This window comes from Genypterus blacodes, unplaced genomic scaffold (assembly GCF_046128005.1).
Source record: "Genypterus blacodes isolate CSIRO-AG114 ecotype Tasmania unplaced genomic scaffold, CSIRO-AGI_Gbla_v1 ptg000059l_1, whole genome shotgun sequence".
In the NCBI taxonomy this organism is placed as follows: Eukaryota; Metazoa; Chordata; class Actinopteri; order Ophidiiformes; family Ophidiidae; genus Genypterus; species Genypterus blacodes.
Window position 1 is genome coordinate 743,935 of NW_027466871.1, and position 13,566 is coordinate 757,500.

Here is a 13,566-nt window from a genome sequence, read left to right on the forward strand (position 1 = left end):
AGAAAATCATACTGTGCTTCCACTCTGGTTGGGTTTGTCAGGTTGGCAACCAGAGAAGCTGCATCACAACGTTTAGCACTAGCATCAAACAAAACCATAATCCTGGGTTTCATAACTGCACCTGGTTCCTGTGTTGTCATTCTTCAGAGGTCCCCTCAGGGCCTGAAATCACTCATTTCTCCACATCAAACACACCACATTGTCCTCAGCAGCAGCACACAAACCAAAGTGTTCCTGAGCTCCTGCAGCGCTGAGAGAAGAGTCATCGTTCACACACACCAGTGCAGACGGAGGTACGGCACCTTTGGAGAGTCAGATGGGACCGCAGGAGTACAGGATTGTGGATTTGCTTTTTGACAAATCAGATTTACATTTCAGACCATCTAGGGGAGCCGCACTGTTCTGAAGGAGCTCCTCTGCTCTGAGTTAGTGTTTAAAAGGTGTTCAAGATGAATAGAATCCTCTCAGACGCTCAGCGGCCCTGCAGAGACTTTAGCACCGCAGCTACTCTGTAATGAGAAGCTGCAGTAATCTGAAAACATAGCAACAGGATCTGATTGAGAGGAAAGCAGCCCAGACGCTTTATTAGAGGCGTGTATGCATAACGTCACTGTCCAATATCATCTTCCTCACGGCTCTCGCAGAGCCATGAATAATTCAGCGGCTCGAGACAAGAGTTTTGGATTATCCTCTCTGCACAGAACATGTGCCGAGTCTGATGTCTGCCTCCATTACTGTCACACTGCACTAGATTTGTTTATGAAAGGACACAGAACAATGGCTCCTCCCAGCATGACGCTCGCTCACTTCCTCCCAGATTCTCTTCTCAGTGTCCTCACGGAGAGCAGAGAGAATATCAGGGGAACTATCAGGAGCTCTGGCTGCCATGATGAATCACATCGAGCGTGTACGTTATCTGCGTCTCAATTCAGGGGCTGGAACATCCAGGCAGGATGCTGATGAAGAGGGGGGGCGGGGGGGTGTCTTCTGAAGGACCCTGAAGATTTAAAGCAGCTGTATCTTTCACTAAATAACCCTGTAGAGTGATGTCATTAAATGGCTCAGGTATTGATCTCACTTTCCTCATCAAATCTTACCTGAGCCTGGAACATGAAGATGACCCTGGATGACCCCTGAACTGAGACGGTGTGACCTCAACTTCCTCCTTCGGTTAAAAGCTGACCATCATCAAGCAGCAGAACAACCCACAGAATGAAAATAAGAGGTTAGTCGTGAATTGCAGACAACAGTGTGAGTTTGTGAAACACAAAAAAAGAAGAAGCGGAAATCAACTTTCTTGCATTATTCTGTAAACTTTTTCACCTTTATTTTCTACATTTGGATCAGCTCAGTGTGGAAGCCTGGTCATGTCAGTTAACTCCCAACGTCACTCAATACACTCCTTCAGTGTCACAATCAGAAAGCTCGCATCATCACCGCACAGTCATTCGCTCAGACACCAAAAACCAATCGACGCCCTCCTCCCTCTACCACGTCCACAACAAAGACCAACCAATGACGTGTCCTACGTGTAAACCCTCCCTCCACTGGAGGAAGCTACAATGATTAAACCTTTGTGAACTCGCCGCTCCTGCCCTGACTCGCAGCGGCAGGGGCGGCGTGTGAGGAAACAATAATAAATGACAGTGATGGAACGCCTCTGCTTTGTTGCCTGCAGAGATATGAAGTCAGAGATATGAAATACTGTAGGTGACCTGGCAATGTGAGATATGTAGTTAAGAATCAGGATATGTCTGCTGCTGCTGCTGCACCATGTGACCTTCAGTTTAACCCTTCACTCCTTTAGGCTCCATGATCCTCCTGTCCTTGATGAAGGCTCCTAACACACCTCGGCTCCCTTCCCACCCCCAGTTTCTCCCTCAGGCTGAGCTATAAACACTGACGCCTCTTTGATACGCCATCGACATCCTCATTCCCCGCATCCGGTCCCAGACATGTCCTCAGGAGCGTGCAGAGACGTGGGGCTCTGTTCTGAAGGAAAGCTGCGTGTATGTTCTGTACAGAGGAAGCAGGGAGACGCTGATCTGCCGTCAAGTCTTCTACGCTAAGAGCTCTGGGCTCCGACAGCAAGGATCTGAGAGCTGCTCGCTCTAGAACGCACAGAGCTGATGGGCTAGGATTAGTACTGAACACACACACACACACACACACACACATACAGATGCATCAATGTGCATATCCATACACTCCGCTGCAGTAAAGAAGGCCTTGGAGTGTGTTTCAAGAGGTCTTTGCAAAGAAGATATGAATAAATGAATTGAAGTGTCAGGTGAGCACAGCTTTTTCCTATATGTATACCATGTGTGGGTGTGCGTCTGTGTGAGTGTGTGTGTGTGTGTTTTAGCTCTATGTTAAGCATCTTTAAAGACATCACAAATAGACAGACTAGGGTTCACTACTCTGCTGCTCTCACAGGACAGAAACCCTGTGGAGAAACTGGACACAGAAATCTCAAGATATCACAAACATCACGTGTCTCTATATCTCTACGTCTCTGCTGATGGCAGGAGTCACACACACTCGCCTTCCGTCTGCTTGCTTGTTTCGTTTTTTTTTTTACACTTGAGTCCCTTTGAATTCCTCAGCGAGGGTTCGGTTTGTAAAGCGAGATGCAGGGGAGAAACCACTAGAGGGAGACACACACCGCCGCAGGACTGCAGGAGGGGTTTCTCAAACAGGCCAACATGACACACACACGCACGCACGCGCGCACGCACACACACACACACACACACACACACAAAACATTCCCTCTCGTTTTCACACACAGGCAGCGATGCTTTTTCTCCACCTGTATTCCAAAGAGAAGGCTGGCAGTCCAGAAGTCTTATGGAAGAACATGGAAGAAGCACAATGCCTCCATCCCGGAAGAGAAGAGATCCTATAATAGTGATAATAAATCTTATTATTAATCATTATAACCAGGATAATCCAAAGGTTACACATGTTCAGTGTTGGGGATGGAGCATGACCTTATGACCTTATTATTGACCTTTGGGTGTGAAACCAATTGGCTCCTCAGGTTGGAACACTGGTGGGAAAAAGTCTAACACACACACACACACACGTGTGCACACCCTTTGTCTTCTTCATAGGAGTTTAGAGTTCACTTTTAAAACCCATTATAAAATTAAATTAAAAAAAACAAAACAAGGAATTCAGCCCCCTTCTCATAGCCTTACATTCATCTCAGTAGACACACACACACACACACACACACACAAATAAGTGCACACTCTCATGAGAGGCAGTCAGTAAACGTTGCGTGATGAGTTGAGGGGTGGGCTGCTGCTGCTGCTGCTGCTGCTGCTGCTTCCAGGGGAGTGTGAGTACAGAACCTTGTCCTCTGCCAGCGTCTCTCACTCACACACAGGAGCGAGTCTCTCTCTCTGCGCTCGGAAAGAAAAAGTAACGGCAGAAATGGTCTCCGAGTGGGAGCCTGTCCTCTGCACACACTCCTCCCTCCTCTCTCTGGCAGAGGAGGTAGCGTCCCTTCTGTCCTCCTCTCTACCCAGATCCCCTCGTGGGAAGTCCTTCCTCCTCTCCTGGTGCCCAATCTCTTTTTTTTTCTTTTCTTTTTTTTTTTTTTTTTTTGAATCAAACAAGTCCTGTCCGTTCGCTTGCTTTACTCTGGGCTGCTGCGTGTGTGAGAGTGTGTGTGTTTTTGCGAGTGTGCGACGGGCGGTCAGAAGACCTCTGGTAGTGTGACGTTGCGGAGCAGCCACTGTTGGGAGCGTGTGGGCGTGCAGTCTTTGACGCTGGGCACCTGGCTGTCCTCCTCACTGGCCTTGTCCAGACACTGGTTACTGTTGACGTGGATCAGCGTCAGCTTCTGCTCAGGGGGTAGAGGGGGGGGGGGGGGGGAGAGAGAGAGACAGAGTTAGAGACAAGACAGAAAGAGAGAGCGTGTGTGTGTGTGTGTGTGTTAGTGGAGGCTCCCGTCTGTTGGTTCATTTAAATTCACAACAAGTAGCTAAAACGTCAGCGAGCAAACAGGAGCTCTGTGTGCAGGATTCTTCTCATTTTCACCTTCCTGAGTTTTGTCTCTGGGCTCCATTTTGACTCAGTGCTGCATTCAGTGTCTCTGCTGCATAAAAACTAATCCTGAAACACACACACACACACACACGTGCACAAACGTGGAACTTTGGTGGCCCGTCCTGGTAATTGGCTGTGTCTGTGTTAGCGATGTCACTTCCACTTTTTTTTCAGCGATGGTAGAGACCTCTAACGCCTCGGTAAAGTCTGAACATAAGAACATTAAGAACACGGTGTCCAAGTGTCTCTCCTGTCCCTGAGCTCACACACTCACCACAGGGTCGTAGTCCCACAGTTGGTTGCCCTTCAGGTGGTGGCACTTGAGCATCATGACCGGCCCGTTCAGCTTGGACACGTCCAGACACAAGTCGTCTGTTCTTATCTCCTTATTGGCTGTGTAGGAGAACACCTGCGCACACACACACACACACACACACACACACACACACACACACAGGTCGACATTCCTTCATCAGTGACTGTCACTCCTACAACGTCACATTTTAGTTACAGCATTACTTCATACTCTGACTTTCCTGTAGCCTCAGAGTGTGTGTGTGTGTGTGTGTGTGTGTGTGTGTGTGTGTGTGTGTGTGTGTGTGTGTGTGTGTGTGTGTGTGTGTGTGTGTGTGTGTGTGTGTGTGTGTGTTACCTGGTTGCCTCCCATGCCGTGGCAGTTGAAAATGCCAACCTTCTCGTTCTCTTTGCGGGCCATGTTGTCCAGGCACTGGTTGGTCTCCACGTTACGGATCTGCACAAATGTCACAGGAAAGCACAGTGAGCAGCAACACAGACCTATAAATCCTGCAAACTGTGTGTGAATGTGTGTGTACGTGTGTGTGAGTGAGAGAGAGAGAGTGTGTGTGTGTGTGTGAGGTTGTGCTTCAGCTTTATTAAAGTGGTGAATCAGTGATGCAAAGCGTCTCTCCAAGCGTCCAGTGAATGACAGTGTGGAGGATTTTGTGAGTCAGGTTGTGTGTGTGTGTGCGTGTGCGTGTGTTTGTGTGTGTGTGTGTGTACCTCTCCCAGGGAGTAATAGTGCCTGGGGATCTGGGAGTCGGGGTAGACGTTCTCGAGGTACCAACTGAAGGGTTTACACTGAAGCTTGTGTCTCAGAGCAGTGCGAGACGTGATGTCACCATAGTCCACTTTGGTCACACCTGCACCCACACACACACACACACACACACACACACAGTATAGGTCAGCATATATGCCTCCACACTGTAGTGGCACAGTACAGACTTTCTTTTCCTCCAGTCTAGAGTTATTCACCAGACGTCCCTGATATGATTTAATATCTCACATTTGTAACGTTTTACTTTTGGCTTCCCCTTTGCCCGCTGATGCGAGTGTGTGTCGGTGTGTGTAAAGGCGGAGACGCCACAGTTAATAGATGCTTTGTAGCGTGAAATTGCTTTGCCGCTTCCTGTCCCACACTGTCAGGTCAACACGCAACATCACACAGTCAATAGGTTAGATCACACCTGCCGCGGAGATTAACCTGCGCACACACACTCGTACACACACACACACACACACACACACACTGAACTTACCAGGAGAAATGATGTAGAAGAAGTTTTTAAAATCATCCATCCAGACTTCTGCAAGGCGGCGGTTGTTTTTGTTGATGATCTGTCCCGTTCCTCCGGGGAACGTGTAGGGCGTGGCCTTTCTGAACACGTGACCCACGTGAGAACACGTGACGATCTCCAGAGTGCCTCCACACTGCCAGATCTGTGACACGCAACCAGCGGCAACACACACGCACACAGTTAACAGCTTAGTCGGGGAAGTGAAACTAACAAAGTGTGTGTGTGTGTGTGTGTGTGTGTGTGTGAGTGTCTGAAACCAACTAGACACTCATGAGTGTCTGTTAGTGTATGGAAGAATCTCGTCACGTTAACTACTGAATATGGTGTGTGCGCTTGTGTGTGTGTGTGTGTGTGTGTGTGTGCGTGCGCGTGTGGGTGGGTGTGCTCACTCTGAAGGAGATTTCCAGATTCTCTCCACCCCAGATGTCCATGCCTGCGTCATACGTGCCAATCTCCTGGAAATAGTCTCTGTCTATGGAGAACAAGCCGCCCGCCATGGTGGGAGTCCTGCAGGGACGGAGAGACACAGAGAGAGAGAGAGAGACAGAGAGAGAGACACAGAAAGAGACAGAGAGAGAGACACAGAGAGGGACAGAGAGGGACAAGACACAGAATTCTGGTTATCAAACGTTCCCCTCCTCAAACATGTTGTTTATGATTAATCACACACACGCTCTCTCCTCTCTATTCGTCTCTCTGTCTGTCTGTCTGCAAACCCATATTAAGGAGAGAGTTGACATGCATTTCCCACTTTTCATCCATGCACAGGCCTGTAGATTAAGCCCCCCCCCCGGTCCTGAGGTCCTGATGTCCTTTGCCTCCCCCTGCTGCTGCTTTCCTGTTGTTTTTTTTTTCATTTTCCGCTCCACCTACTCCGTGGACACGGCGTTACATTGTGGCCTTGTAACGGCCTGACGCCTGACGCCTGCCCCCTAACATGGCCCTCTCAGAGTGGTTTCTTCCTCTGTGCGTCAGGCTCGCCTTCCTCGCCCGCTGTTATTGCTTGCCATTCTTCTTCTAAAGTTCACCTGCCGACACGCAACGACGGGCGCACCGATGGACGAGCGCCGACGAAAAACATATCCTGCGAGCGCGGCGGGTGACTGGGCTCGGTCGCAGCCGGATCGTAACGAGCGGCGCCGGGGGTAAAGAAAAACAAGGAGGGCTTGGCGTAAATAAGAAGGTAGAAGTGGAGTGACTCTCTCTGGTGAGCTGTCATGTAAAGTCTTTCTGCTCCTCCTGTTCTGGATTTACAGCTTCCAGGCCGACGGGCGGCTTTAAAGTGTTCACAGGGTTTTCCAGGGAGCCTCATTGGACTCTGGCCCCCCGCTGTCTTCTGTCTGTCTACGGCCATAAACACATTCGCCTCAAGTGGCCTCAGACGTTTTGGGCCTCTGTGGTAAATAACATGTTAGCGATGTTTATAAGAGCTAGTTTAGCCGCTCAGGTGCTTTGTGCTACTCAGGCAAACTCGACACAGCCACTAGTCAATCAAACATGAAACTGTGCCTTGGAACCTCACAGGGGGGGAATCTGAGGGGAAATTGCTTTCAAATTGTCCCACTAATAATTATAGAAGTACCTAATGACGATGATGGTTATGCTAAATAGAGTCATTGTTGTGAACAATTTCTTAATTCTCTGTGTGCGACCCACTTCTTTGTTTTCCGGGCTCTTTAAAGACACCCTGTGGTAACAATCCAGCCGCTGTGTGTGACAAACAACCGCCTGCGTTACATAATGTGTATTATGTGTGTGACCTTGGATAATAACAGGTCTGCTTTGAAAACAGGAGGAGGAAGAACGCTTGACGGACAGGCAGAAATGAGCCCTGCGGACAGGAACACAATTATTTTCCGCCCTTTACAGAAGATCTCAACATATACTTTCCATATTCCATAATGCTGCTTCCAGCTGTGGAAACACTGTGTACAGCGATTGTGACGCCCATCAGCAACACCAAAGCTCACAGGATGCAAACTATTGTGAACTGCAGAGTGATTAACTTAATGAGTGTGATCGTGTGTCTGCTAATTGCATTATTACGGCTCATTATGGCCTCGTGGGGGAAATGTTTCCACTGGTGTGGATTTCACGCCGTTTGAAGTTGCGGGTTGAACTGAAACGCTCACATCTGGACGGCCTGAAGCCGGACCCGCATGTTTACCCACCTGACGGGCAGCGTGCGGTCCCCTTTGCGGCGGTCCATCTCTCTCTGGGGTACAGGGTACCAGCGGAAGTTGAGTTTCCAGTTGAAGCCTCCGTACGTCATGTCCGACCCGGCCATGTACTCGAACGTGTCGTCGCTGATGACATCGATGATGGGGCACACCACCGTCCTCCTGCGGCACACACACACACACACACACCACTGTTCAAAACCCTGCACGTCCATCAGGCAGCAAGTCTCCTCGTGCTGTGACTACCCCATTATTTGTTTGTGTTTGTTTGTGTTTAATTAGCTATCAGATAAGCACATAAGGCCAAGCCCCCTGCAGGCTCAACAATAGTTTTATTGATCTTTTTTCAAAGCTTGCTGATGGTGTGTGTGTGTTTTTGTAGGCGTGTGTGTTGTGTGTGTGTGTGTGCGTGTCTCACTTGTCCTGCTTGATGCGGGCGAGCAAAGGCTCCAGCCACCCTGTTGTGCATTCACAATGAGCGTCCAGAAAGGTTATGACCTACACACAAGGAGAGAAGGCATGAGACAAAACCACCGTATGGAGCGCGGGTCACCGGGTGGTGGGGGGCACGTACATGCGCCCACACGCAAGTACACACTAACACACCTGGCCGGTGGAGAGGGACGCCCCCTTGAGGCGAGCGCGGATGAGACCGGATCGCTGCTCCATCCTCACCACGCGAACTGGAACCTCCAACCGTCTGACATACTGCTCCAACGGACGCTTCAGGAAATCTAACACACGCACAAGAAACGGAAATAAAAGAAACCACGATTAATCAATACACACATGTTCCCCACACAGAAAGACACAGACACACAAACACACAGCAGCAGAGGCAGGGTGGATAAGTGGATGATTCCTTCTAGATATTCGTTTGTGACATTGGGTCAAAGATGTGTGTGCTTTTGCTTTCCTGTGCGCACGCACACACACACACACACACACACACACACACACACACACACACACACACACACACACACACACACACACACACACACACACACACACACACACACACACACACACACACACACACACACACACACAGATTCCCATCATCCAACCTAAGGTCCCATAGGGTGAGATGATTGTGTGTGGGGATGTTGGGTGGGGGGATAGAGGATAATAACAGAGTGTAATCCCTGTGGCTGGCGAATTAAGACCTAATCTCCCCAAACATGGATTAACAGCATAGTAAAGGGTGGAGTGGCACACATAGCTTATGTATACACACATGCACACACACACACATAAACACAGTTGTACAAACACACACAAACCTAGCTGTAAAAAAAAAAAATAGGCTAAGCCCCATTCAGGAGAGACAAGAGCATGAATTGAAGGAATTATATGCTGTGTGTGTGTGTGCGTGTGTGTGTGTATGTGTGTGTGTGTACCTCTTTCGCTAGCGTCGTCGACCAGGACGACCTCCTCCAGCAGCGTGTGTGGCGAGCGGTCGATGACGGAGTGGACGGTCCGCAGCAGCGTGCTCCATGCCTCGTTGTGAAACACGATGACCACGCTGGTGCGAGGAAGATTATCAGGGTACAACTTGTTCTTACATCTGTGAGGGGGGGCAGAGAGGAAGAGGACAATGAAGGACAAGTGGTGTTAGGCCTCTAGGTTAGAGGCGATGCAGACGCTGCCATTTCAAACGATTTCAGAATTCAATTGAGGCCAGCAGCTTTCTGTGGCTGGGAGCGGCACTGGGAGCCACGGAAACCAGTTCATCGCCACTGTGGCTCACCGTCTTCAAATGCTTCCACCCTCCAAAAATACCACAGCAAAGGGAGGCTGCATAACAATGAGGCAGTGCCAGAATGAGACTCAGAGGCAAACGTACACACAAAACACACACCCACGCACACACGCACCCTGATAGCAGGTCAGGACGATGACAGTTGATAAGTGATTCTAATTAGAGTGCGAGTCATTACCATAGATCACACACACACACACACACACAGAGGCGGAGAGGGCTCTAAATAGGAGGATGAGGACGAGATGGATGTGAGCGCAGCGGGTCAGATATCAGAATAGCTCAGTAACGTGGCTCCCCTGGTGGACGCCGCTCCACTGGGTGTTCGAAGTTTCCGCTCACTTGCAACTGATTTTGCATCGTTGACATTACCGGCGACGGAGGTTTGCTTCATCTCACTCTGGTAGGGAAATCAGCGCGCAGGAAACTGGAAACCGATACGGGACAAAGAGGCCACTTTGGAAGAAGTGATACGACGCATCCGACACGTATCGAGTGGACAGAGACACACACCTGCTATTTTTAACTTCGGGTTTACTTTTCACGTGTAGTGTGACAAAGTAACGGAGCAGCATTCCATTGTTCCGGTGCGTTTTCACTGCAGTGTTTTATGGGATGTATGCGTGTGTGTGTGTTTGAGTCGTTGGGAATTGGGCCGCGTTACAAAAAAGCACTGATCTGCACAGCGGATGCCAAGAAAACATGGAGCGGATCCAACTCCACGCTGATGTTACACATTTCCCCTCGCGTGCATAAAAATATGCTGGCCTATATATTTGTCAGCCACTGAAACACTCGGCGCGTCGTTGGAAGGAGACTGGAGACGCAAAACGGGGGACGTTCGACTGTCTCCTTGTGTTTACGCTGACAAACTTTAGTTCAGCGAGTCTGACAAATCACAGATCTCGCCACAGCCAGATGGATGGAAGACGCCCCCCTCTCTCTCTGACTCATACTCTCTCTTTCTCTCTATCTTCCTCGCCGTTGGAACGCTTCGTCTCTCCGCCGCTGCAGGAATGTAATATCGGCGGCGAAGACGAGAGGTCAAAACTGAAACAGCACGCCGTCCTGCTGCTGCGCCTGGAGTCTGTTAAAGCCGCACACACACGCGCGCGCGTGTGTGTGTGTGTGTGTGTGTGTGTGTGTGTGTGTGTGTGTGTGAGAGAGTGCGTTTACGATGACTCACTTTAAAAACAGCGACACCCTTTGAGTCCCCCGACCTTCCTACACATCGGTGCGATGATTTATTCCCTCCTTCTCACACAAACAGAACAACCATGACTTAACATTTTCCAGACTGTGTCTCCGACGGGACGTCATGGCCGGCAGGCGCTCGTGACGCGGAGTATGACTACCGGCGGCCGCGGCTCGCGCGTGATCGCGTATCCAAACGGTTGCCGCGATGTAGCAACGACAACATTTGGCGACACGACCGCGCGCAGGGTAATGAGTTACAGGCTGCTGCTCCTCCAGCCAGGGCAGTGAGGGGGATAGTTATGATGGGCGGACAGCCTGGTTCTGATTAAGCAGCCTCTCTCGTGCGCCATTACACACACACATTACACCAGACTGAATCTTAAAAAAGCCAAAAACATCCAGTTTTCTCAAAGGTGTGGCCATGGAAAATGTTTTCATATAGATCCACCCACACACACACACACACACACACACACACACACACACACACACACACACACACACACACACACACACACACACACACACAGGTGTACTGTAATGTAATGACCTATCCTCCCCATTACTTACACTCATACTGCACAGTTGACAATATTGAAAATAAGCCATGAGTGAGTTTCCGCTCCTGAGTTTCAGCTAATGGCGACGTGCTTGGCTATGATGAATCTATTCAGCCAGTTTCCTCAAACCTGCCCATTCTCACACACACACGCACACACACACACACGCATGCCTACACACGTACACGCATTCCCTTGCTCGATATTGACTCGGCCTTATCTCCTAATTGGAAAAGCAGATAGAGGGCGAGCAGGCTGAGTGAAAACACACCTAGTAATCAACTCTCGCTCAAAGACTAAAACCCATTTCACGGATCAATGTTCTCTTTCTCTCCTGCCTGTCTGCTGTGTGTGTGTGTGTTTGTGTGCGCGTGTCTCTGCCTGTCAGTCAGTCTTTCGGTCTGTCCATCTCCTTAAACCCCCTTCATTATGGATCTATGCGGGATCCTGCGAGTGAAGTTCAAAGAGGTTGCAAAAGGGGGATGAGGTGAGGACCTGCTGCAAACTAACCTTGACAGATCGTCAGCGCTGCTTCTCCCCGCGGCTCTGATGCACCCAGAGCAGCCAGAGCACCCGATCTAATGCCGGCACCAGCCACGATTTGTTGGCTGTAACTCATAACGCCCTGGCTGTTCTGTCGCACGTTAATAATTCAATTAGAGTTTGAGGTTCACGCAGCGTTTCCCACTCTTTCTCACACGTTTCAGCAGGATTTAAAGGCTGTGGGTTCACATTTCCGTGCAGAGGGGTTAGATAAGGTTGATTTATCCACTTGTGCCTTAGTGTTTCCCCTTGAAACACACTTTTAAAAGACTGTTGCGTAATTATATTTCCTCGTTTGGCAATAGTGGATCTCTTTGTTTATCTGAATGTTTCATTTCCTTCACTGTTAAAGCGCTTTGTTGAATTTACAGCTTGGCGACACGCGGAAAGGTGTAAACAAGCGGTGCTAATGTGTCTCTCAGTACGTTCACACACACACACACACACAACACACATTTTTGTGTTCAATGCAATTAAGGCAAATTGTGTGGTAAAATGCAAACGCGGATGGAATTGGTAGATTGTTTATTGATCAACAAAAGGCACATTGTTGCACATTGATGGGCTGAAGAGCTTCTGCCTGTCTGGGGAGGAACTGCATGCAGCTTACAACGACTAGAAGCCAATATCTAAGTCTTTTATGTGACGATATCGATTCATGTTGATTTTGATTGATTATCGTGTTTACACAGCATTTGGTGTGGAATCTAATTGTTGACGTTCATGTGTGAGCCGAGGTATACGGAGGAGGAGGCTGCTCACCCTTCCAAGCGCACGTCCGGTAGCGTCCGGTTGAGTGCGATCATCTCGGAGGCCATCAGATTGAACTGGTTGATCTTAAACATCTCCTTCATCTTCTCCTGGTTCTCCTTCGGGATCACCACAGGCTTCCCTCCTTCGCCGGGCCCATCCCGCGGCCTGACCAGGGTATCTACAGTAAACACACATACGCACACACACATGGATGTCAAGAGACGATGCTGCAGGGGGCGGGGGGTGTGTGTGTAAGAACCGCGTGGGTGTGAATGAGCGCCCGTGCTCACCCTCTCTCCCGGGCAGCCCCCTCTCCTTCTTCTCGTCGCACTTGTTGCACTCGCTGAAGTAAAGCAGGATGAACATGTCCAGCATCACCCACACCAGAGAGGTGGCCAGCACCACCTTACAGTAGGCGAACCTCCGCATCCTGCAACAGTGGGGTAGGGGGGGGACACAAGAGAGAAATAAATATTAGCGGGGCAAAGTCAAAGGTGTGAGAGAGCAATTTTGAACCTCCAGCTGAGGTGCGAACACAATCACAGGCTTTGGCTCGGCGCTGGAGATCACTTTCCCTCCCTGTCTAGCTCCTCTACACCCCCTCCTCCTCCAGAAGCTCCGTGCCTGCACATTTCTCAGCCTCTCCATCTGCGTCCGCCCGTCTGTCTGTCAGTCTCTCAGCTCTTATCTGCCAGCTGGTTATCAGTGCTTCTCCTAAAAGGTCACCTCGCCGTTCAAGAGAGAGACAGCCTCAAAATGGAAATGCCGTCGCCGCTGGATTTCTGTCTATGTTCATGCTGGTGTAGGGACGGGGTGAGTGGTGCCTGCTTCGGTTAGCGTCTGGCACCTGCAGTAGCATGTTCAACATTGTGGTCCGGCTGGCTCTGAATGATCCAGCAAAGACACACACA

General features: G+C 49.8%; 1 protein-coding gene across 3 annotated transcripts in view; it reads right to left on the bottom strand.

Moving 5' to 3' along the window:
- Window positions 1-2,329: 2,329 nt before the first annotated feature.
- Window positions 2,330-13,566, bottom strand: part of galnt1 (UDP-N-acetyl-alpha-D-galactosamine:polypeptide N-acetylgalactosaminyltransferase 1) — a 31,196-nt gene continuing 19,959 nt past the window's right edge. For 2 of the 3 annotated variants that reach the window (XM_076153748.1, XM_076153749.1), the window contains exons 3-14: window positions 12,946-13,085; window positions 12,665-12,833; window positions 9,241-9,407; window positions 8,444-8,571; window positions 8,256-8,335; window positions 7,829-7,999; window positions 6,047-6,164; window positions 5,619-5,799; window positions 5,080-5,219; window positions 4,712-4,810; window positions 4,334-4,468; window positions 2,330-3,853 (exon numbers count right to left, since the gene is read on the bottom strand). In XM_076153748.1, coding sequence (XP_076009863.1) covers window positions 3,707-3,853; window positions 4,334-4,468; window positions 4,712-4,810; window positions 5,080-5,219; window positions 5,619-5,799; window positions 6,047-6,164; window positions 7,829-7,999; window positions 8,256-8,335; window positions 8,444-8,571; window positions 9,241-9,407; window positions 12,665-12,833; window positions 12,946-13,084 — 1,674 coding nt within the window. In that variant the 5' untranslated portion in view covers window position 13,085 and the 3' untranslated portion in view covers window positions 2,330-3,706. Of the gene's footprint in view, window positions 3,854-4,333; window positions 4,469-4,711; window positions 4,811-5,079; window positions 5,220-5,618; window positions 5,800-6,046; window positions 6,165-7,828; window positions 8,000-8,255; window positions 8,336-8,443; window positions 8,572-9,240; window positions 9,408-10,889; window positions 10,953-12,664; window positions 12,834-12,945; window positions 13,086-13,566 lie in introns of those variants that run through there. The other variant, XM_076153750.1, reaches the window with a different exon arrangement.